Source organism: Lutra lutra, chromosome 7 (assembly GCF_902655055.1).
Source record: "Lutra lutra chromosome 7, mLutLut1.2, whole genome shotgun sequence".
NCBI lineage: Eukaryota > Metazoa > Chordata > Mammalia > Carnivora > Mustelidae > Lutra > Lutra lutra.
In genome coordinates this window covers 60,155,552-60,180,488 of record NC_062284.1, presented here as the reverse complement: position 1 = coordinate 60,180,488, position 24,937 = coordinate 60,155,552, and the positions used below count along the sequence as shown (strand labels likewise).

Sequence of the window (24,937 nt, the reverse complement as noted above, 5' to 3'; positions counted from 1 at the left end):
CCCCAAAATAAATAGTGAGCCCCTCTGCACACACACCCCCACGCCCCCAACAAAGATGACAGGACACAGGAAAATGATCCTTTTCTAAATCAATACAATTTTTCAAATTTATTTTTTTCTTAAAGAAGTACTTCTAATCTCTGTCAAAAGGGAGGTGAGGAAAGGTCCCCCCTCCCTTGTAAACACTGAAATACAGATCTGAGAAACCAGGATCGACACACACAAAAAGTGCATTTTACAAAATATCAACTAAAATATATTTTACATGAATTATGCTTCCATTGAAATTCTACCAGCTGCATTTTCAGGTTCGAAAAAATATTTCCACATCTAAGAGATTTCAAAAGCATTTTAAGTTCTGGGCAGCAGACCCTGCCTCCGGGGGAGGAGGGGCCTTGATCTCCTCTCCTGCTGAGTGAGGCTGAGCTCCTTGGCAGCAAGGGCCCAGCACCCTGGGAATGAGCAGGTTCCCAGGCTGTCTCTCCAGAGCCCCCACAGCCATTCTCTGCCAACCTCTTTCACTGCCCCACGCCTTCCTCTGAACAGCTTATTCAATACAAGGGCATCCTAGTCCCTTTCCCCAGGGTCTGGGATTGGGCTTTCCAGGTGTAAATTCACCTCAGAAGCCTCTAGGCCTCCCCCAAGCCCAGTGACCAATCAGGAGGATCCTGTCTTCTCAGGGATAGCACAGGGCCTGGGGTTGCTGGGAGGGCCCTCAGGATTTGCTTCCACCTCCCTCTCCAGACCCAGCCTGACTGTCCTCACCCAGTGTCACCTGCTTAGCTGGAGCTGGGTCTGTGCCTGCCCCTTCCTAGGGAAAGAGAAGGAACAGCTGCCCCCCTTGGCTCCTGCCCCCAGTGGTGTGCCCTGGGGAAGTGCTAACAGCAGGGCCCAGACCACTCCGTGCTCCTCTCCTCCTCCCCACCATGCTCTTCTTTGGTACAAATAGGATAGAACCAGACTACTCCAGCCCCCTCACAGAGAGCTCCCCAGGGGAGGTAGGAGGGGCCAGGGCCTAGTCCTGGCAAGGATAACAGGGAGTCCAGCCTCCTAACCTACCCTGGGGAACAGCGTGAGGTGAGAACAGGGCCCTTGGGCAACAGGAACAAACTAAAAATGCAGGTCCTTAGCTCCTAGAGTGAGTGGCTGCAGCTCAGCAGGTCTGTGGACTGATACAGTGTTGATTCTCGCAGGGATGTAAATTAGTGCAATCTACAAAAGACTAGGGTAAGGGGTGGCAGGGCAGGGGAGCCACAGCACTCCTTTGGTTTGATTCCAGGTAGGTGTGGCTTGAAGAGTCATGTATGAAGTTCTGCAAGAGGTTTCCTAGAACCTCCAAGTGTAAGGCAAGAGGAAAAGTCTTCAATAAATCAGGTAGCAATTTTCCTTGCCCCCTGCCCCCTAACCCCCTCCCAGCTCCCTTCTGCCCTCCCAGATGCGACAAACCCCGTGTTGACCAGTTAGCTTCTGGGAAGCCAGACCTGCTGGATGGCCCTCACCAGGAGGCAGACAGGAAGCTGACGCCCACAAGTGGGCCACACCCATGACTGTGCAGCACTGGGTCACTTGTCCCAGCACTGTGGGGTACTCCAGGGGCAAAGGAGGAAGCCAGGGACAGGCCCCGAGTCTACAAAGGGAAAGTCTACGCTCTGGAAACCAGACTCTGGCTCTCTATGCCTTAAAGGAAGGAGCTCGGAGCTGTGCTAGAATCTGGGAGAGCCTGGTCCCAGGCCAATGGGGAAGCAGCGGGTCACAGTGGGTGAGGTAAAGCTGGCTCCCACTCCCCCCTCCAAGGGCCCAGGGGAGGCTAAAGAAGAGCCTTGTTGGGCCTTATTCCTGAAGGACTCTCCCCTCCCCCTGGGGGAGGCCCCCCTCAGGCCTGGCCCAGCCTCGGGGAAGACAAGTCTCCTCCACCCAGGCAACCAGAGAGAGGTACCCAGGGTCAAGCTGAGGGCTGTGATGCTTTCCTTCTACCCTGGCCTCCCCTTCCCTCCTGAGGGGCCCAGTACCCACAGGGGTCCCTGCCCTCCCCCCCACCCAAGAGAACCACAGGCCAGCAACCTCCAGCCCCCGTGGCCCCTTAACCAAGTGCTGTGCTTCAAGCAGTGCCCCCTTCCCCGAGCCCCCCTGCCCATGGGCAGCCCCAGTGTGGGCCCAAGGAGGCTACTGAGGGTTCTTGAGGATGCGACCGTGGCGGAAATCATAGACGTGGCGGCAAAGAAAGACCAGCTCGGGGTCCGTGTCCTCGGGCACTGTGCGGTGTGGTGGGGTAGAGTAGTCTGCAGAGGGGGGCACCAGTGCTGTCTTTCGGCTGGGGAGGCCCTCGCCTCGGCGCTTGGCCATGGCACAGAATCTGCAGTGACACATGCCATTTGCTGGGTTTAGTGTGGCCACTCTGAAGGAAGATCAACCCCTTCCCCACCCTGCCCAGGGAGCTGCGGCCTCGCCTCCATCCCTGTCCCCAGGCGCTCCGGCCTCTCTGCTGACCATCACCTGTCCATCTTCTTGGGCACTGGGGGGAGCACATCTGCTGGGACCTCCCTCCCGACACCTGCCAATTCTCGACACTTCTCTGCAGACAGTTCCGTAACCACCCCCAAATGCTGCCCCAAGCGCTCTGCCTCAGAGAAGGAACGATCTTTCTCTCTTCTATAAACATCAGACAATAGAAGGCTGTGAGGTAGAACATTCTGGGAGGTCAGGCCCTGTGAAGGAGATCCTCCTGGGAATCTCAGGCAGGCCCCTAAACAGCCCTGGGGAGTCTAAGGGAGAGGCTGGCCCAAAGGGCCAGGGCGGCACCCACCTGCAGTACTCGGCAAAGGTCAGCACGTAGCATTTCTCCTCAATGCAGGCCACGCTGTTCTGGTCCTGATGTCTTGATGCAAAGACTTCATTCTGCAAAGGCTCAAGGAGAGAGAGGGGGATGTTGGTACCAGGGTTGGAAGCACATGAACGCCAGAAGCAAGGCCAACATTAACTCTTCTGTTGGGCCTCCTGACCTGAAATAACTCCAGCTGGTGCCCAGAAGGCCAAGGAGCAGCCCCCGGATTTCAGCCTCCCTGCTCCTCACCTAGCGTCTACCAGGTCCCATCAGACTCAGGAACAGCCTGCTCCAGCAAAACCCACTCCCCTACCCCCATGTCATCAGCCTCCTGACCCCCACCCCTGGCTCAGGGGAGAAGGGAAGTGGTACTCATCTCCCCCATGAAACGACAAGTCCAGCAAGGGCAACGAAGCACAAAGGAGCCTCGGCTGGGGGCCGAGTGACCATACCTGCTGGCACTCCCTCTCCTCACATGCTGCCCAGTAGAATGCCCAGGGTGTTCTAAGCCGTTTCTCTCCTCCCTCTCACGCCCCAGACAGCAGCAAAAGGGGCTAGATGTACAGCTCCACCTCCCCTTTCCTGGTGCCACAAGGACACAGCCACTTGCTCCCATTCTGGCATGCCCTTGGGGGGTCTCCCTCCCTGCTCCCCCTCTCAAGGGAAAGGCTACCATTCCTTTGAAACGTAAAGTGGGGCAGTGCTGGGAAAACAGGCTAAAACCCAGGCCCATCTGTGGTGTCCAAAGCGACAATGACTTGACTGCCCTTGACGGCCTCCCCACACCATGTTCTTTGGTGCCACAACTTCTCCCTCTGCCACCTTTCCCCTCCCTGCCATACTTGCCAGGCAACTCACCTCATGCATGCTGGGACTGCGGCCTCCCTGTAAGTGCTCTGGTCTGTAATACCACAAGAGGCTCATCATCAATTCTCCTAGGGGGGACAGAAGAAGCAGTCAGGGCTTGAGCTGGTGACCTCAGAGTCACTCAGACAGGCAGGCAGGCTGGCAACCTGCCCAGGACGATCACCCAGGTTCGACGTCTGGGCCAATCCTACAGGCTCCAGCCGCCCAGATCCCCCACCTTGGGCCAAGCCTGGTGGATCAGGGGCCTGGAGAGCTGTCAGGCATGGTGGCAGAAGGGGTTCGGGGAGGCACGGACAGGTGGGGGGGGGGACAGGTGCCCAGGTCCTGGTGGCCGGAAAGGTTAAAGAGCTGATCCGACCCAAGCCACAAGGCCATCTGCAGCCCTCCAAACAGACGGAAGCCGGCTGAGTGAAGGCAGCCTCCGTGCCAAGAACACGAGGAGATGAGTGCCAGGTGAGACTCCAGGCAGGGGGTACCTGATTCAGGGTTCTCCCAGAGGGCAGAGATCTTGGCCACATAAGGTGTGGACGTCTTCCGTGGGCCTGACTTAAGGAGGACAGTGTCCCGGACTCGGATCGTCTCTCCATGCCGCTCCACCGCCTGGTAGCTCTTTCGGATGGCTGGTTCTGGTTCATCCTGAGCAACAACCATGGACACAAACGGGCTCATGAGGAGTGGAGGAAGGAGGGGGAGAGAGGAAGACATTCTCTGTGTGCTTTCCTCTGGGCAAACCACTGAGGATGGGAAGCGACAAAAGCAGTTTGCATAGTGGCCTCTTCTCCCTAAGCCTGGCTTTCAGGGGCAGGATGGGGTGGGAGCTCCCCATGGTTGGAGAAAGGATAAAAAATAGGAACAGGGGTGGGAAAGTGGCCTAAAGCTTCTGGGGCTGCGCTGTGACCACCATACCCCAGCAGCCAATTCTCTCGCTCCAAGCCCCAGCACCGAGAAGGTCCTCAAACTTCCTATTGGGGCAGTTTGGTTTTGACCCTTAAACCACCACTGTGAAGTGGTGTGGCCCTGGGTAAATGACTTAATCTACTGCTATACCTGTTTCCTCGTCTACAAAGTGAGGACAGAAACACAGGATACGCACCTCACAGGGTGGCGGTGAGGATGAGAGCACCTTAGCTCCATCCAGTTTAGTCGATACTCTTTTCATCAACCCTCATGATCCTGGATCACTCCTTTTTCTCTATCTCAACTTTCCCTCTATATACACTTATCCAAAAAGCCCCTGGGAGAGTCCTCCATTTTATAATCCAGGACAGAAGAGGCCGCACGCTTGATCAAGGATGAGAGGTGAAGACACTTGAGATGGCTTCCCTGAGAGTCAGTGACAGAGACGGAGACCAGCAGCCTATCCTGACTGTGTACCCCCTCACCTCCCCAAGGCACGTGATCCCAGATCAGCCGGGGCTGGGGGAGCAGGCTGGGCCAGCATGATCAGCGCCCACAGTGTAAGTCAGCTAGAGTCCCTTGTCACCTCTCGGGAGAGACCAAAGCCAAGGGTTCCTAAGATCCTCTCCTAGTAGGTCCTATGTCCCCCCGCCACCCTCCTTCTCACTTGGCACTCACCAAGACATAGACAGCCTTCTCACACGCAGCCCCAACAGGAACCCAGCCATTCGTGCGGCGGCGGCGGCGGCGGCGTGGGCGTGGACGCTGGACCCGTGGCTGCTTGGGGTGGCTGGGCCTGCAGGCGGCCTTGCTTCTCGCCGTGTGCCTACAGCTGGAGCCTGTGCGCAGACCAGACTTGGAACCGCTAGGAGGCTTGGCGCTCTGAGGGCATGCGCGGGCTACTGTCTGGGGCTCCGAGGTGGGTGTCTGAAGGTGGGGGACGGGCTCTGCTGCAGGTGGCACGCTGGGCACAGGGCATCCCAGGAGGGGGTGGGCAGGTGAGGCAGGGTGGCCGGCTTCCGGGAGGGGAAATTCCAACTGGCCTAGGGACCTGCAGCCTTCTGGGAAAAAAGGAGAGGGAGGTGAAGACAGGGAAGGATGAGTAGTAACCCCACTGGTGCCCCCACTTTCAGAGCCTGCTCCTGTCTTCATTCTGAGCGTGAAGCCAGGGGTCGCTGGGGTGGCAAGTGGAGTCAGGGGCCTTGAGGTGGACCATCAGAGTGACTGGCCAAGGGTGTTTCTTGCCCCTGGAGGCTGGCCCATGGCCATCTCCATCTTCCCCAGTGGCCGGAAAGAAGTGGGGCAATGGGAACAGTGTCTCTAGCTCTGACTTAATCTTCTTTAAGGCTCCCACAGTGCTTAGGAGCAGGGGAGCTGGCGTCAGCCCAGGATATGAACCCCAGACCTGCCACTCACTGGCTGTGTGACCTCACGTAAGTCATGCTACCTCTCTGTGCCCTGCAACAGAAGGAGGGGTGGTAGCTATCATACAGGGGATCCTGGGTGCTTCTCTTATCAATGTATTAACTCATTTCATCCTCACATCAATGCTACGAGCTAAGTACCATGACCCATTCTATAAATCAAGGAAACTGAGACACAGAGCAGTTCCTGGCTTGTCCCATAGTCACGTGTCTAAAGAAGTAGGGGAGAACATTTCACTCCAGGCAGTCTGGCTCCAGGATCTGTACTCAATTACTTGCCATGTGGCCTCCCACATGTAAAGTGCTCGGAACAATACCCGGCTCATGGTGCTTCCTGGGGTTCCAGGGCAAGGGGACAGGATCCTGGGTTCCAGGATTAGGTGTCTAGATGTGGGAGAGTGGGACAAAAAAAAGAAGGCAAAGCCCAAGCAGCAGCCTGATCTCATTTCTTAGAGCTCTAACTCACGCCAAAACCTGAAACAACCAGTCTGGCCAGAGTCAACTGGTCTATAAAGTTGTTTTATAGACCCCTACAAGAAGGGGTGTGGGGTGGTGGCAGGGAGAGCCCTGGTAAGGCCCAGCCTCTCACTTCATCAGCAGCAGGGCAGACCTGCCAGACAGGATGACTCTGGTCACCTCATTTCTACCCAGGAGCCAGGGACAGAGGCTGGAGAGGCATGTGAGGACACCCCTGCCAGTCTGGGGGAAGAGAGCCCCGTGGGGGGTGTCTCAGCGGCTGCACTGCAAGCCTCTCAGGTGTCTAGGCCTCGCTAAGAAGGTAGACACTAAAGCTAAGGGCCCTGTTAGCATCCTGCCTGGGCCAGGGGACTCTGCCTGTCTGTTCCTGGAGGGTGCCCGCTCTTGTTAGCCCCCGACAAGGTGACGCTATGTCTGGGTCCCACCTCTCCTTCAAGGCCTGTCTGGCCAGGGCGAAGGAGTCCTACTGCAGCTGGCACGGGGCCTGGCACCCACCAACCTTCCCATGAACACTGAGCTAGGCCAGCAGGCAGATGGAATGGGCTGCTGCAAAGCAGAATTCTAGCCTTCGCAAAAGCCCTATTTTCAACATCCAACTTGCTACTCAAGAGTAGAAGAATGGGTGTCCTGACGGGGAGGGATGGGTGGCTCTCCCTACCCCTTCCCCTGCCACGATGCTACTACCTAAGCGCCACACTAAAATATCTCACAGACAGTGGGGACAAAACAGAGCTAAGAGCTAAGGGACATGGACCCCTTTTCTGAGACTACCCCACAGTCTGGGGTGTGAAACTGGGGGAGTCATCCCTTCCCCAAAGTCCCCTACTTCCCACGCAGTAGCTAGACCTCAAGGAGCCCCACCCCACTCCATGGCCCACCCTGTTGGGACTCCGCATCTAAGTCCTTGGGACATCCCACAGCCAGGAAGGCTTACCTGCCGGAAAAGGCATTTTGTAGGGGCAGCCACCGCAGGTAGTGCCAATATGGGTAAGAGATGGCGGCAACACTTCACAGATGCTGTAGCCACTCACTCCAGTGTCCTCGCTAGAGCAGTAGCGAGAGCCCCAGGGAGGGTGCTGGAAAGGGGTGCCAGCGGGGACTGAGCTCGGTGCCAAGAGGATCCCCTCGTTAGGCGCAGCCACTGGGGACAACTTGCCCTCGGGAAGCATGGGGCAGGGGGAGTAGCCTCCACATTGCAGCCCGTCTTGGCTGCAGTACAGGTAGAAGCTGCCTAGTGCGCTGAGCTCGGGCCGGCCGCACAGGCCACTGTAGTGGGCAGGGTTGCCGGGCAGTGGCAGGGGGGACAGCTGAGGTGCAGGGAAGGAAGGCTGGTGCAGTTCCTGCTTGGGGGCAGGGGACTCCTCGCCTGGGCGCCCAGGCTCCGGCTTCAAGGCTGCCTGCCCACCCATCAGCAGGGGCAGGTGGGGTCGTAGCCCCAAGGGGCTCTCCAGAGCCTGGCGCAGGGGCCGGTAAGGCGGCGGGCTGGCTGGCCCACGAGGGGTGGCAGACGGCCACGGCTCCTCAGGGTGCCTCTGCCAGCCAAGTGGGCCTACAGCCTCCCCAGAGCCAGGGCCCTGCCGGGTCTTGGGATAGTTCTTGCTGTTGACCTTATTAGCCCACTTTGGCCTAGGAGCCCTCAACGCTGGTGGCTCTGCGGCACGCCCATCTACTTCTGGATGGGCACGAGGTGGCCTCAAGGGCAGCTCCCGCTCCTGGCTCAGCTTCAGGAAGGCAGCCGCATTCAGGCTGGCCAGTCTCTTGGGCGCTGGGTCACCATCTCGACGGGCACCTTCATCTGGCGCTGGCTCTGGGGATAGGTCCCGACTTCCTCCTCCAAGGTCCCCGAGCCGGGGCCGCTTCTTGGAGGAGGCCCAGCCCCCAGCGGCCCGGTCCCGGCTGCGGTGAGGGTCACCCCCTCGGCTGCGACGGGTGCCTGCCAGGCTGCCAGCATCCTCCCGCTCCAGCAGCAGGTTGTTGAGGGCCTCTGCATTGAGGGAGGCCAGGCGCCTCTTGCGGGGCTGGGTGAGGCTGGTGTCCTCACTAGATGGGGCTGGGCTCGGGGGCTTGGGCAGGTCGGGGGGCAGCTCGTCGGCCTCATCTGCGCTCCGTGGACCAGCCACATTCTCCAGGCGGGTCAGCAGCACTTTGCAGGCCTTGGGCTTCTCAGGGACCAGCGGGCGCTTGCGCAGCGGGTAGTTCTTGCGGCGCCCCGTGAGGTGCCCTGGGCTCTCAGGCACGCCTGCCTCCACACTCTCTGCCCCCTGCTCCGTGCTGCCGCCTTCCATCTGTAGGGACTCCCGGTGGCCAGCGGGGCCCGAACTCAGCATGGGAAGGGACTTCCTCCGTGTGTGTGTCATGGAGTACTCCCAATCTGCAGGGCAGAAGGCGGGCAATGAGACGAGCCCATCCTGAGCTGCCCAGCCTGTCTTCTCCTCTGCAGCAGCCCGTCCAGTGTCACCCCCCTGCCGCCCGCTTCGGTAACTCCAGCCTACCCTCACCCCACCCATCTACAGCCTGGATTTTCCCAAGACCTCTCTTCCAGAGTGCAAAGGTCCAGTGGGGTCAGGCTACCAACAGCTGTGCATGGGCTAGCTGCCCCACTCTTCTTTTAGCCTAGGGTCCTTTGAACTAAGCCCTTCAAGGGCCTATGGAAGGATGCAGACCCCGGGGTCAGAAGACAGAAGGCGCTGGGGGCAAAGTGCTCAGTTCTCACTACCTGTCCTTCTCCCACTAGATACTTATCACAGGTCAGGAAGAGGCTCTGAAGACACCAGGCCAGGATGTGGCTGGGGTGGTGGGAGCCCATCTGTTCCTTTGACAACATTACCAACCCTTCCCCCATCTTGGGGCTTCTGAGATTGGCCACAGGAAGATAATGACAGGGACAGCGAGGAACTAAGGTGAAGAACCTGCCTGGTTGGCTGCGGAGGAAAGCAAAGTCCAGCCTGTGGGGACACCCTGCCTGGCACATACAGCAGGGCAGCCATAACCTGGGCCTTGCTGGAAAAACCCCTGAAGGGAAAGGCCTGGCTTTGAGGAGTGGACAGGGGAGGTCTCAGCCAGCCCCAGGGGCCAGCCCCACCTTGGTTCAGACGCTGGGGAAGGGCAGCCCAAACAGTGCCTGGGTCTAGAGAAGGGATGCTATAAGGCGAGGGCCAGCATTCCTGGGTAGGAACACATATAAGACCGCCACCAGCCTCTAATAGTTAGGGATATAAAGCATCAAAGAGAAGAACTAACCGGAGACAAACCGATAAACCAGCCCAGGGCTGCCTTGCTGTCCTGTCCTACTTCTCAGGTCTCCCTCCTGGTAGGCAAGATGCCAGGCAGAGAAGAGGACTGGGGAGAGGGTGGTGGGAGGCTGTGGGGATGCATGGCAGGAAGCCCAAAACCCTGGGCAGAAAATGCCCATGACCAGGCAGCATCCCCTAACTTTGCTCAGCAAATACCCCGCAACATACCTGGGGCAGCCTGGGCCCCCGTCCTGAATGAGAGGCCAGAGCTGGGCTATATCCTGGAAGCCGGCAAGGCCAAGGCAATGCAGAACTGGCGGGCGGGGGGGGGGGGGGGGGGGGGGGGGGGCGTCAGTGTCCGTGGTCAGAGCCGACTGAGCTGTTCACTCCCTACCTACTCCCCAATCCAAAGCAAGGTGCTGCCAAATAAGGTGCCAGACAAGGCTCAGCCCTCCCAGGCACCGGCTACCCGCTTCCCACCCAGCAGGCCCAGGCTTTCCAGTTCGATTTCCCCACTGCTATTGTTATTCATACTCCCTCTCCCCAAGAGGCTGGGAGCAGTCCCTGCCAGGCCAGGATTTAACCCTGAAAGCCCCAAGCCTGAGGGCTCCCAGGGATTCCTGTGGCCTTGGGCCAATGGCTGGGGTCACTGGGTACCTTCTTTCCCCACACACACTGTACTAGTTGAGAAGGAGTGCTTGGAAAACCAGGCTGAGAGCATCGTGGGTGTCAGGCTCAGAAAGGAGTCGGAAAACTGGAAAAGGGAGGCACTGTGCCAGGCACTGCTCTGGCCACGTGCGGGGCCCTGCCACTGCCCAGAGACCAGGTTGGGGCAAGACAGAGGTAGAGGGGGCAAACCCATTCCTCCCGTGAAGCACAGACAGAGAGCTCCTAAAAAATCCCAGGTGTCTGCCAGGCTCCCTAAGGGCCCCCCAACTTCCATGCAGGGTGGCCCCCCCATCCCTGTTTGCTCAGCAGGCTTATTAGCAATGCCTCCTTTCACTCTGAAAAGCATCCTAGCCCTTTATAATCCACAGGCCCTTTTCGCAAATGCGGGGCACCCCTATGCTGGAGAAGGAGCCCCAACAAGAAGCACATCTGTATTTCCTAGGAAAGCCTAGGCCCAGCCCTTCCCCACCCCCAAAGGGCCTGGGGACAAGGGGATTCAGGAACAGACCGCACAGCTGAGCAAGGGCTGAGCAAGAGCCGCACAGCTGAGCAAGAGCCGAAGCCCCTCAACAGGCCCCAAGTTACCAGAAGAGTCAGACTGGGAATGGCTGGGGGCCAAGGCTGAGGTCACCTGGGCTTGTGGCCTTTAAGGACACCGACACAAAGTACAGAGCAAGGAGGAGCCAGATGGGAAAGACAGTGAGCTCAGGGAGGTGCCTGCAAGCCTGAGAAGCAAAAGAGCTCTTAGAGAGGGGACTGGCCTGCCCCACTCCCCCCTACCCCCCCAGTTTGCTAGTGGACCAGCTGCAAGGGAGGACTCTGGGATACCGGCCCCACCCCCCCAGCCTCTCCCTCTCAACATGCAAAAGGTCTCAGCAGGGAGAGGCTGGGAGAGGAGCCTGTCCCTAGAACTTGGATGTGTTCTCCTCAGTGTCTTACTCTCTCACCTCCCATTCAGCTCCCCAGTTCCTCAGGGACACCCACTGTCCCAGGATCCCAGGAAGCCTCTAAACCACAGGGCGCATGTCCCCTTTCCAAATCAAGCCTGAAAGCCTGAGAACCTCCTGCTGGCTTCCCCTGAACCCACCGAATCCCTTGTTACCAGCAAAAGAACTCCTGGCTTTCACGTGGTGTCTAAGGCAGCAGTGTCAAACACCGTCCTGAGGAGAGGCTGGGGACTCAGCTGCCAGCCTCCCGCACCCCAATCTGAGGAGAGCGAGTGTGAGTCATGCTCTGAAGCTGGGCTTGTGAGAACTTCAGCTGCAGTTTTTCCCCGGGGTGGGGCTGGGCAGAGGGGGCTCCCAGACTGCCAGGCCCCTCTAACCTGCAGGGGTGGCCCAGCCCCACAGGGGAAGAAAACCCTGGGAAAGCAGGAGGCATGGTTCCCATTCCAGCTCTGCCAATCCTCCTGCTGCCCTGTCCCCACGAGAGCCCAACCAGGAACTTCCCACCACTGCCAAGAGAGAAGGGGGTGTGGACTCCCTTCTCTGGGGAAGCCCTGTCCTCCCAGGCATGGGGAGTCTGGGTCCCCCAGAGAGAAGGTTCCAAAGATGGACTCCCCAGGGCCTATGACTACTCTCTTAGACTGTGTCAAGCTAGCCCGCACTGAAGAAAACCAGTCTGACTGTCCCCAGCTCCGATGAGCACAGAGCCAGCTGCCATGAAGGACAGTGACCAGCCAGTGTCCTTCGTGCCAAAGACCGAGCAAACAACAGGCTGAATCCCAAATCACAAGTGTACCCTAAAGATGGCAAACAGGCCATCACAGGCCCAGGCACTGTGGGTCATGCAATTGAGGGGGAGAGCAAGCCCAACATGCCCAGCTGAAGCGTCACTATCCTGCATCCCATGTCTGTCCAGGGCTAGCAGGAGTCCTCCCCACAGGAGCAGAAAGGGAGGGAGGACTTGCCTTTTGCCCTCAACCTGCAACAGCATCAGGTACCACACCCACTCCCACTCCCACAGGCAGAGCACACCCAAGGGGCTGTGGGCAAGGGAGGGTCAAAGGCCTGCAGGCACCATTGAAGGGAATACCAGTGGGTCAAGCTGAGATACTCCTGTAAGCAGGGGCTGCCCTGCGGCAGGAAGAGGTTGGCTACTGCTCTCTTTCTCCCCTGTATTTACTCAGCTCTAGACTCTATACCCACCTGCATTCTTAGTGGTTTAGGACCCAGGGCTCTGCTCCACTACCCTTCCTGAAACCTTGATTACCCACTGCACTTCAAATTCTGCTTTCCTGGCTTTTTGGTTTATTTTTCATAGGAGGAAAGTATGGGGGGGGGGAGGGAGTCCTAGGCAAAGGCAGACCAGGTGGTCATCTGGATAAGGGTCAGGAAGGGCCCTGACCCAAGCCACCTCCCTCCAATGATACCCAAAGTCACACAACTGATACTGAGTTAAGCACTGCCTTCCTTTGCATGCTCTCTTGGCATAACTTCCCCCAAAGGGATAAGAGATTTTCATGAGCACTGGGTTTCTTCAATCTCCTATCAGAAGAAATGCAGCAAGAGCACAAAGGCAGGCTCCTGTTCATTTAAATATAGCTAGTGCTACTACATGGAGAAACAGGTGAAGCTGCTGAAATGTCTTATGCTAAAGGCAGGTTCAGTCACGGCTGGCCTCTCTTGAATCACCCACCGCTGGTAAACTGGAAGGCAGCAAACCTTCGAGGGAGGCAGTCCCGGGTTTGCATGCCAGCTCTGCCCCTGCTAAACAACTTAATTAGCTTCCCTGAACTTCAGATTCCTCATCTCAAACGTGTACATCAGAAGAACCTTCTGATGGTGAGGATGACACGAGTCTCTGGGCGGTGGGCCAGCATACGCCCCCACCCGGCCTTCCAGACCCACAGACAGAGGAGGGCAATCTGCCCTTGGCTTGGCCCCGGGGGTTCCCCACATCAGGGCCCGGAGCTGTGTGGGCTGTGACAAACCCGAAAACCCAGCTTGCACCTGAACTCTGCTCAACTTTTAGTCTACCATGCAAGTGTCAACACTGGGGACAGATGGAGACACTGGGGGGGCTCGTGGGGGGGGCTCTGTTTACAACACAAGTGGACAGGGGCAGAAACTATACCCCACCAAACCCCGACCAACTGCTCTATGCCTCTGGGAAACACTCAACTGGATGGTGAAAGGCCCAGGGGATGGGCTCAGGAGGCGTGAGTTCGCCAGCTCCCGCCATCAGACTGTTGTTTCAGCATGAGCATCCACAGAGAGCAGAAGCACCCGAGCCCCCGGGGGCCTGCCCTCAAAGAGAAAGCAGTGGCCTTGGCCACCGGCCTCGCCTCCCCGGCTGTGGGCACCCAATTGTGAGGCTGGGGTCCTACAACACTTGGCAGGAAGCACCCACCCACCAGAAGGAACTGGCCCAACCCGTCTGGAAACAGCTTGTTTTATAGACTGCCTTCGGGTCATCTGAGGAGCTGGGCCCGCCCTTAGCAGCACCCAGCCTATCCACAGCCCATCAGACCACCTACTCCTCACACTTCACACCAGAGGCTCCAAGGAGCCCAGAAAGGTGGCAGCAGCCCAGCAGCAAAGGTCATCCCCCTCCCCTGCATCTGGTACCTCCGCCAATCCAGCCGAGCCCCCGGCCCCCATCTTGGCTACTCCTATGTGCTGTGACCATCCCAGCAGGAGGGATCCCCACAGATCCCCCCCACAACTGTACCCAAGTACCCGGGACCCCCACTTACTTCTGGCTCAGACACAAAGCCAAACAGCCTGCCTCTTGTTACTGTAAAGGAACACAAATCTCAGTGGGGAGGAAGGGGATGACGAGTCAAACTACAAAGGGACCCTCCAATTTTATCTGAGGACTGCAATTAAGTACAGGAATATAGTAACAGTAGAGCTGAAGAATCTCTTCACTAGAAATTGCCAGCGCCCTGGTTGCAGGGTGAGCCCTTCCTTCAGGTAGGGGCTGACAGTGAAAGAGGCAGTGTACCACTAGGACCTGGAAGTCAACAGACACACATGGACCACAGAACGGGGACACTGGGCAGAGAGCACTGTATTTCAGTCACACTTCGGTGCTCTGCTTTAAGAAACCCTGACCTGGCAAATCAGAAGGTCATCACATGCGATGCAAAAGTGTGGTTTTTTAGAGGGTTTCCTTAAAGGCACAGGTACCCACTCAAGGCGATGTGCCTGCCCCAGCCTCTTCCCGGGCCATGCCCCCCACACACACACAGTGGTCCCGAATCTGCAGGTGCCAGTCCAGCTAAGCCAGGGCCCCTACTGCTCATTCCCAGGCACACGGCATCTCTTGGGACCTTCCCTCCTCACGTAGCCAGTGCCGGCCAGGCTCTCACTGGGGCTCCACAGAACTCGTGGTTCTTCATGCTGCGGCCAGAAGCCACTCTGTGCTGCTGCTAACCCTGAGTGGGGCTGGTTAACAACCTGAGCTTCCCTGAGCCCTGGTATCCTTGTCTACACAACAAAGCCATCAGGAGGATCAAGTTAAATGAGAAGTGTGCCCAGCAGAATGCCCGGGATACACCAGGTGCTCCTACCAGCTTATTCCTTTCCGCTGTATCAAGTATTCAGCTAAATGCAGAAGAAAAACACCAAAGAGATGAAGAAATTGGGGCTTGGACTGGTAGGAAAAAAGAGGACAAGGCAGTGTGACAAGGACTGTAACAGGGTGCGTGGAGCTTGGAGTGGGGAGCTCTGGCTCACAGCGACTTCATGGAGGGCAAATTGGAGCTTAGCCTGAGAACTTTGCTTCAGAAATGTCTGGATGTAGGAAGCAGCAACAGACCAAAGCTGAAGTCTCGAGTCAGGAGACAAATGCAACTGTTCCCAGACTCACCTTAAGGAGCTCCCTGTAGGATTCCTCCAGTCTGGGGAAAAGAGAATCCCAGGCTAAGGCTCCCTCACATGTTCCCACGCAGACCCCACAGTGGCCAGGCTCGGCCAGGAGCACAGCTGCTCCTGGAGCGGGACCCGTTTGCTCCGGGCTGTGAACAGTGGGGGAGAAATCAAATAGGAATGGAGACAGGGCCCCCCAGAGCTCACCAACAGGCCCTCTGCAAAACCAACAGGAAATGTCACGCTACTGATACACAATTCTTCAAAAAATACACAACTAGAGCTCACCAGCCTGCTCTGGGCACCTGCCCAGGAGGGCAAAGGATATGTGTTGATTCCACCACCAGGACACTCCAGGAACCAACAACTTAGATTGCTAAGATGGTCTGCCAAGCCTGGAAGTGCTGTCTCTCGTCCTGAACAGAAGAAACGGGCTGGCCAGGCCAAGCTGGGGGCTCTGCCCTCAGACTCTCCAGTGGGGTGCTCAGCCCCAAAGAACAAGACCCAAAACAGGGCCTTCCCAATGCTCCACTAGCATGGTGAGAACCATGAGGCCAACCCTACTAGACCCAACACGAAAAACTCACAGGTAACTAATTAACTAAGTGATTAGTGACACCCTCATTAGGATGCAAGGTCCATGGGGACAGGTGGGCTCTGCCTGCCTTAGCACTAAATCTCACCCCCAGAGCTTAATAAGAGGTCGTCGAATGAACCGAGGTCTGGCTGCCCACCTGCTCCACCCTGTTCAATACTTCTATTCTAGACTGATGGCATCACTTGGGAATTCTGACCCCCCCCCCCAAAAAAAAACCTCTCCCCCATTCCCTGGAGTCCGGAGCACTGTGCCTCTTCACTGTGATCAACAGTTCAATAGGGCTACTTCAGGGAAACCTCTATTTACAGAGCACCACCCTCTTCCACTACCATCCTCTTCCTTCTCTCCCCCAGCTTGCCCAGCTCTATCTCAGGAAGATATTCTTCTCATTCCACTTCTTACTCCAAAGCATTAAGCAGGTGAGGCAGTATTAGAGGCACACTTGTATCAAGACAAAGAGCATCACAGACATGCAGGTGAACTCAGCAGCAGAGAACCAGCATTATCAGGCCTCAAATCTCCTAAGTGTGCAGAGTAGGGAATTGATTCACGGCCGAAGCTTCTAGTCTAACAGGATGGCTAATGTTTGTTAAGCGCTCACTACTTGCCCAGCACCACCCTAAACGTGTAACGTTCACTCTCATTTATCCTCAAAATTGCCTCACGAGGGGGTTGTTACTATCTCATCCAAACGAGGAGAAAACAGGTACAAAGGGGTAAAAGAACTTGCCCACACTCCCCAGGGTGTGGATTGTGGGGGCGGGGCACCTGGTGTCTGTCCCAGAGCCCACACCCCCCTGCTGCCACCCAGGACAGCTTGCTGGCTCACAGACCAACATTCGAGATAAACCTGCACAATCAATTTCACATTCTCTGTGTTGTTTTAATTGCTGGTATTAACACCTTAGTCATTTTCCCTGACTTTTCACCACAAAGGAACCAAAGATGTACTCCAGTGAAATGGCAGCAGCCGGCCGGCCAGGGAACATCCCCATACTTTTACAGATTTGTTTCTACAGCAAAGTCTGCTCAAAGTCCCCAGTCAACTCTGGGAAGAAATCCATTTCATATCCTAGGAAGGGGAAAAGGGCTTCGAAAAGGTGTTGCCTTCATTTTACTGTAAATCCAAAAGAGAGGGCTCCAGGCATCCCCCACACATCTCACCACATCTCCTGAACCAGATGCAATCTCCCTCCCGCCCGCACTGCAATGCGGACTGAAGTCTGCTCATCGCACGCGGACCGAACAGCCATCTTAATAGTCAAAGATGTATTAACTGTCCCATGGCTAGCTCTTTTTGGGCTGATAAATCTAAGTCCTTCCAATTTTTTCTGAAGATCATGTCTTATAGTCATTTAATCCACTTTATAATTCCTCTCTGTTCTGTGGAATCTGCGTGAACCCCTCTCCAGGCACGTGGCAAGAGGGCCTGCCAACTCTGATTCTAGTAGGAATGGGACTCCATCTTCCCCTCTGGCATGCCTGTCAGGGTATCCTGGCATCAAACAGCACCCTAACACCTTTCCCATGATTTCTACAAAGATCCTCTCAACGCTAATAATTCACCTCTAAACCACCTGGCCAGATGAGAATGTGATTAACAAACTGAATCGCCCTCCCTCCTCCGCCCCATTTTAGACAGAGAGGCTTAAGCTGGGGGGAGTGGGGTGCCGGGGGCCCAAGGGTGGGCCACCCCTCTCCTCTGCAGGCAGGAAACTGAAAGAGCCACATTGGGGGTTGGGGATGGGGGTGGGGGAAGCGTCAAACTGGGGCCAGAGATGGAAAGGAAGGAGCAGCAGCCAACACCACTCCCGGTGAGGTCCTCAGGTCCCAAAAGGCAGAAGCATACCCTAGGGTCCTACCTCCTCAACCAAGGGCAGGGGGATCAAAGCACCTTGCCCCCCCGCCAGAAAAGAAACGGATGTGAGAAAAAAAGATGGAGACACCAAATTCCTGCCTGGCACTGATCCCTTTAACTAAGAGAAGTCACTTATCATTTTCTCCCATTCAGGTAAATTGGTCACCGGGCCTTGGAAAAAAATTCCCATTTCAAATCTCAGGAAGGCTCAGAGACAAACCCATTCGTTTATTCCTGGTGGATCAGGCATGCGGAGGCTCTCAAGGACACTGTTTTTTGGTTTTTTGTAGGACACTGAGTCAGGTGAATACCCAACCATCCTCTGCAGGTGTCTCCCACCAGGAAAAATGGAATCTGGATGAAAAATCTTCCTTGGGACACAATACAAAGTCCTGGACATGACTTTGCCCTGAGGCGAGCTCAGCAAACCCATAGTCCTCTGGTCCTGAGCGGCTCAGCACATCACCTTGGGCAGGGTACCAATTCCACCACTGGAAGTCCAGGGCTGGCTGCCACTGCTCAGCTGGGCAAAGTCAAGGGGGAGACCGGAGCTCAGTGGAGCTGAGGGGGCCTGTCCAGCCAGCCGTCTGGCCCAGAGCAGGCCTCTGAGGCTGCTGCCGCCAGGGCTCTTCCTCCTCCTCCCTGTTAGCAGGTTTACTGCTCATTAGTGGTAGTACCAGGAGGTGGGCAGGGGAAACATAAAGGAGCTGAAATTCAAACCGGCCCATTTTATTCCGGTGAGGTGCCTCCCATAAAACCAGGCAGGATTTCATCCACCAAGATTTCCCTGGCCCCCTGACCTGGGGAGGTCAAAGCAGCCCAGAGTGTGAGGCGCTGCAGAATCTCAGGGCCTAGGCCATCAGGAGCCTCAGGTTCTCATCTTCACGGACTCTTGAATACTCTCCGTATTTTCTGTCTTTTCAAAGTTAACAGGCATTCTAGCCATGAGCTGGCCCATCGGGTCAAGGCCATGGACCCACAGAGCAGGAGCGCTGGGGCAGCCCTTGGTGTCAAACCGTGCACTCTCCTTGTCTTCCGAAGTCCCCCACACAATGGCAAGTTCACAAAGGAAGTGAGTCTTGCCAGACTGAGCTAGCAAATTCCCATAAATACTTGGGCCAGGGTAGTACTGCTTATGTAAAATGCTTCCCCATTGAGAGATGCTGCTTTATTTACATTCTTCGCAACCCATTCATAAAAAGGAGGCCCTTTAATGTTGGGGCTGTTCATATAATGCTCCATAAACCCAGCAGCTTCAGCTGGCAGCCTCAGTTCAACACAGGCTACTTCTCAACTCGAGACTTTTTCCCTTAAGATTTTTTTTTTTTCCTTTCATGACTCACCTTGCGACAGGGCACTGAGGCCAGATGTTGCCAAAGCAAGGCCAAAAGGAGTAAGGACAGATAAAATGAAAACACAAGTTCTCCCGAATGCTGGGATAGAGAGGTGGGAAGAGACAAAAATCAATAAACTGAAAATCCCCCTACGACTTCAATATGAAGTATGTATGTTGGAAGGCTGAATTCCTTCCAGGTTTACTGAAACTTCCTTTATGGATGTCAAAACCATCCCCAACTTATACCTCTACCCAGCAGAGAGAAGGTACGGAAGGAATTTTTTTTAACCCCAAAAGAAAAGAAAGCTGCAGGCTCACTGTGGTCTTTAATTCGCATTGCAGATAAAGTCATTTTCTCTGCTTCCTCACAGACGTGTTCCAGGGACTGCTGGATCTAAGAAGGGCACGACTGGCTCAGGGTAATAAAACTCAGGCAGACCCCAGAAAGTGAGGAAGGACTGCGTTCTAGGACGCACAGCCAAACAGCCTGAGCAGCTGAGGAGAGAGCCCAGGAGATGCATTCTGAGGTAGCCTGTCTCCTGCCATAGGAGAAGCAAGGAGGAGAGAAGTAGTAGGGATTTTTTTTTTTAATTGACGGGAGCGGTCTGCATTGCCATAGCAACTGTGAGGGGTGGCCTTCCCGCTTGGAAGGGAAATGCTGGCCCATTAATCATCAAACTGGGGCACAAAAGGGAGGTTTGGGGGAAAGGGGATGGATGCAGAATTTATTTTTTCACTGTCTAGACTCAAACCAGTCATCAGCTCTTGTTCCCATTTCCCCATGGTTCAAGGTTTGATGGTAAACAAGAACGGAAGTTCCAAGAAAGCTGGGATCATAGCTTTCCTTTCGATGGGACGGGTCTGATATGAGGCTGATCAGGCCTCCGATGTCAGTGATAAACACCTTCTCCCATGCCAGTCCCAAAAGTCCTGTCCAGTGGCCGGACCTAGGAATCTTATTCTTTTCTGTTCTCAAAACTGTATTCTCCCTCATTTACACCCAGGATTGAGAAGAGATAAAACATATGGATTCATTTAGCATGGACAACAAGGAAAATTGCATAAGAGCAGCAAAGCCGGGTGGAGAGAATGGCCTGGTGGGATAGGAGGAAAACAGGATTACAGCTCTTTTCCAATTCATGTCTATATGGTGTCATGTGAGCAATCCACAGGACAGAACTCTCCACCAGCCAGAGTATCAGAAACAACAGCTAAGTTTCAATTGTTTCCCAAGCAAAAGCATCCCAAACATGTCCTATCTATGTGCCTTTGACAGAAAAGGTTGGAAACCACCAAGGACTCCATACTGAGCATTTCTTTGGAAGAAGGGAAGGTTTCCCCTGTTCCCAATCAACTAAGTAGCCAACTGCATTATTTCATTCAACATAACAGCATGCAGAACAGTGTATCAGAAATCCCATAATATTCTCTCTCTCCCTCTCTCTCTCTCACACACACACCGCTTTAACACTTAAACTATCCCTTCTTTAAGAAACTATCAACCTACAAAACCACTCGAGAAGATATCATGTTATAAAACCCAGGGTCACAATCTCAGAGGCAAGCAATGCTGGCCTGGAGGGCCCTGAGTGACAGCAAAACAAAGATGAGTAGGGTTCAGAAGGAGAGAAAGGCAAGAGGCTCCTCACTGGGGACAACTAGAGAAAGCAGCAGAAGCAATGATGCAGGGGGATCACTGCACCCAGCCAGGAGAGAGCTGAGGGGATCCGTCTAGGGTCAGGCTGCAGGAAAAGAAGAACCACTGGAAGTGTGTGGACAGGGGAATGACATGGGAGAAGGAGTGCTCTGGGAAGAATCGTCTAGCAGCTACGTACAGACCGATCAGAAGGGCCAGAGGAAGCAGGAGAGAAAAGGCGGCCAGATCAGGACAACACAGGCCTGCCATGGGGACAGCAGAGCAACAGAAAGGAAGGGAAGGAAAGAGATACGAAAAACAGAGAAACTCTTCACTGGAGCAAACTCTCCAGAGCAAACCGTCCTGAACACCTGACCGGACAGGTAAGAGCCTGTCAAAGCGGGAAACACTGTTCGGCAATTTCCCTTTATAGTCTAGTGGCCAGACCAGGTCACCCCCTTCTGACTGCCACCAAAAGAAATCATATACTGTGTAGCCCTAAAGGAGACAAGGCCTTGAAATTCTTAATAGTTCTCCGAATTTTAGACATACAATTAAATCCTCCCAGAACAAACCTGAATCTCCTGCATGAGATAATACCTCCCTTTCCCACAAGCCTCAACTCCACCCAGGCTGGGTTCTAGACCCTTCTGAGGAGGGATTCGGAGGGTGGCTGTGAATTAATTCCATGTCCACATTAAGCAGGAGTGACATGCAACTCTCCCGGATGGGATTACAGCTAACCTCAGCTGGGAGAAACTCCTAACCCAACAGCTACCTGAGGTGGGACCTGAACCCAGAATCTCAGCAAAAGTGGACAATCAGAACAGCTTCAATCTCCCTGTCTTTGTGATCCCAACTCTTCACAGAGGTATACGATCCCATGAGGAGCCCCGAGTTCTGGGTGGGTTTTCACAAGTGGAAAACAGCATCCAGCTTAGAAATGATCACTGGTGGGGATACTGGCACTCAAGAGCTTAAGCCACTGGTTCCCAAGTGTCCTCTAGCCAGCCAAGGACAGTGGTATCCCTCCAGGACAGGATATGTGCTGGGCCCTTTTCTCCTTTTTTCAGAAGACATGGGAGTGGAGAGGGCCCTTTTCTCCTTTTCTTTCAGAAGACATGGGAGTGGAGAGGCTGGTGGGATAGTCTCTCGGGTGGCACAAAGGAGAAAGACTGGAAACCTTTTCATTTAATCATTAAATTCCAGCTTCTCATTACCCTTTGTGGGTACCTTCTTGGCTAAAGAAAAGTGCTGAAAACAGTTGTGGATGGGCTGCTGCAGCACATTTGTGGGGTATCTCCTAGTCTCCAATCCAACTGGTCTTCTATCCTCTTAAGACTGTCGACAATGGGCGACTAGATGTCCCAGGTGGGACTAAACCTCTCCTCATGGGCAGACTCTGCTTGCTGAAACCCCTCATTCCTAGCAGGCTCTAGAGTGGCTAACCAAACTGTCGCCACCGGCCAGGCCCACTGTGTGCACAACCCCACCTCTGGCTCTCCACTCCAGCCGTGTGGACCCCACTCTTCCCAGAACCGGGAGGTGATCTGCGGCTGGAGCAGTGAGCCACTGTCGCAGCTTCTCCCGGCGGGCACCCTGGCCCCCCGCAGTCCCTGGGGCAGAGTCCGGGCCCTGCCGCCCGCCCCTCGGGGTGGGTGGCTCGGACCTGCTCCCCTCCCCGACGCCACCACCTGCGCCCGCTCAGGCGCCGCCTTTGTCCGGCGCTTCACCGCGGAGCGGGCCCCTCGGGCCCGACCTGACCTAGTCCCCGGCCCCGAAGAAGAGACGGAGAGGCGGGCTGGGCCAGACCAGGCCGGGCCGCGAGCATGGGGTCCCGCTGTCACTTGGAGGCGGTCTGACAACTTCGATTCCCCCCGCCCCACCTCGGACTCGGCCGCCGCTCCGCACGGTCTCCGCCCGGCCTCCCGCGGCCCACACTCGCTTCTCGAACCGGTTCCCTTCCGTCTTCGGCGCCTCCCTTCCTTCCAGCCCGATAGGGTAGGGTCTACACTACCCCCGGCTCCGGTGTGGCCCCCAGCCCCAGCCCCCCACCCAGCAATAACTGGTCAGCTCCCAGCGCAGGAGGGCGCCCCCCACCCTGAGCGGGCGATCCCGCGGCACCGCCCCCGGCCGCGGCCCCTTGCCTCCGGGACCGCGATGGGGGGGGGGGGGCCCTCGGCGGGGGGGGGGGGGGACTTGCCCGTGCACTCGGAGGCGAGCCCGCTCCACCGCGGCGAGGAAACGACCGGCGTCCTCCCGCCCTCCGCGGCCCGGGACGCCCGCGCCGCCGCCGCCCGGCCAAGCTGCCACCCTGCGGCCGCCACCCACCCCGCCCCCAGCCTGAGAGGCGGGCGGCCCCCGGGGGCTGTCACCTCGAGGCGCGCTGCGCTCCCCGATGGCGGGACCGCGGCGCCGGACCCGGAGGGAGGGAGGCAGCGCGAGCAAGCGAGCGGCCGCACCTGCTTCGCGTCGTCCGTCCGTCCGTCCCTTCCCGGGCTGGCGGGGGCGGCGGCGCGGCGCGCTCGGTGGGGCGCGCTGACGGGCGGCCGGTTCTCTCTCCTCCACTTGTCTACCTCCCTTGCTCGCTCCCTCTCGCCTGTTCGTGCCTTTACCCCCACCTCCTCGACCCCGGCCCCTAGCTCACCCGGACAGCGGCGCGGACGGCGCGGCTCAGGGCGCCCGCAGGCCCCAGCCGGGCTGGAATCCGGCGGCTGGAACCCCCCGGGGGCGCTCAATTCCCGGGCTCCACGCTGCTGCGTCAGCGCCTCCTCCTGGGGGCCGGGGCCGGGCGGGCGGAGCGGGGGCCGCGGCCGGGCGGGGCCGTCGGGGGGGCGGGAGCGCCTGGCCGGGGCGGGCGGACCGCGGGGGCCGGACGGGCGGGGCAGGCAGCCGGACGGGCGGGCGGCGGGGGCCGGGCTCCGGGATCCGCTACGCCGCTCGCGGTTCCCCCACAAACTCCCCAAGAGCGGAGCCTCCGCCGCCCTCCTTCCTGCTTCCTCGTCCCCAGCCAATCAGCAGCGCGCCCCTCGGCCAGCTCCGCCAATCAGCCGCCCCGCCCTGCGCTGGCCCCGCCAGCCAATCCGGCCCTCGGCTCCCCCTCCCGGTCTCCGACCAATCAGAACCGTGGGTCGGTCGTCCCAACGCAGGGGGCAGCACGAGGCGGCCGGGGGAGGCGGTGCGGGGAGTGGTGGGGCCTGGGGGGAGGGGTACGGTGCCAAGGGTGGTGGCGGGGGGTGGTTTTCTTTGCCGGCTTCTTGGATTTTCTCTTCGGCTGCAGAGCCGGAGCCGGTATCCCATGGTGACCCGACCCTGGAGCCCCAATCCCCCAGCTGCTACCCCACCCCCCGAGAAATCTCATCTCGCCCCCGCCCTGGCCATCACCCCTCTACATCCCCTTTCCCCCCTTCTCCTCCTTAGCACCCACTGTAGAAAACTGCGGGCGGAGAAACACCCCACCCTCGCCAGCGGCTGCTGCCCCCAGGGCAAAGCCTCGGGAAGACCAGCCGAAAAATCAAGCGAGAACAACCCCCCTTTCCTGCAGAAAGGGCCCCAGACTCCAGCGAAAGGGCCCCGACTGCTGAAAAGCCCCTCCCGCCCTTGCCTCATCTTTCCGACTTCCCTGCCTGCCACGTCTCCTTTCCTTTCAAGCAAGGTCGGTCCTAGCTCGGTAACCCCTCACCCGCATCTCTTTTTCCTCTTTCTCCCCTTCACCTACCGCCCCCCACTCCAGCTCCTAATTCACCTTTCTCAGAAGCAGTGTGTGGAACCCTCATCCATTCCCAGCTGACAGCAGAGCCTGGTCTGTGAGTCCTTGACACCCACACACCCTCTTCCACCACCGCGGGCAACATCTGAGCTCTCCAGGGGAGGGGGGGGAGGGGGCGGGCAGCCTGACAGCCCCGGCTGGACTCCCTCCCCGGCGTCCCCAAGCCAGGATGGGACCAAGCGTGGTCACTTACCTGGCTCCCCCCTAGTCCCCGAACGCTGTGGCTCCGTCTCACACCCACAGACGTGCCTTTCCAAGCCCAAGCACGCTCGCGGGGTCAGCGGGGTGGGTGGGCACAGCAGGCTGAGGTCACACGGAGGTGTGGGAGGTCCCTGGGAGATGCAGGAAGGGGCTGTGTCTTGGGCAGCTAGTGTCGCCTGAGTCCGCACAGGGCTTCACTTCAGTGAGCGCTGCCTGGGCACATAGTAGGTTCTTGAGAAATGCTGAGTCCACCCCAGAACAAAGCCTCATTCCCAATTCAGGCGGGGGAGGGGAGGTTTGGGAGGTAAAAGGAGCAGCAGCAAAAACGGTAGTGTCA

General features: G+C 57.1%; 1 protein-coding gene across 3 annotated transcripts; it reads right to left on the bottom strand.

The window, feature by feature from the left end:
- Nucleotides 1-85: 85 nt before the first annotated feature.
- BAHD1 (bromo adjacent homology domain containing 1) lies at nucleotides 86-23,610 on the bottom strand. 3 transcript variants are annotated; one of them, XM_047737559.1, is made up of 7 exons: nucleotides 23,278-23,610; nucleotides 7,421-8,857; nucleotides 5,264-5,646; nucleotides 4,165-4,324; nucleotides 3,680-3,756; nucleotides 2,804-2,904; nucleotides 86-2,353 (listed from the first exon to the last, which is right to left on the bottom strand). In XM_047737559.1, exons 2-7 carry the CDS (start codon nucleotides 8,841-8,843, stop codon nucleotides 2,164-2,166), a joined length of 2,334 nt encoding a protein of 777 aa, XP_047593515.1. In that variant the 5' UTR covers nucleotides 8,844-8,857; nucleotides 23,278-23,610; the 3' UTR covers nucleotides 86-2,163. The 3 variants fall into 3 exon arrangements, with proteins under 3 accessions (XP_047593515.1, XP_047593517.1, XP_047593516.1); XM_047737561.1 differs by having other exon boundaries at nucleotides 2,804-2,895; XM_047737560.1 differs by having other exon boundaries at nucleotides 5,264-5,643.
- Nucleotides 23,611-24,937: the final 1,327 nt, after the last annotated feature.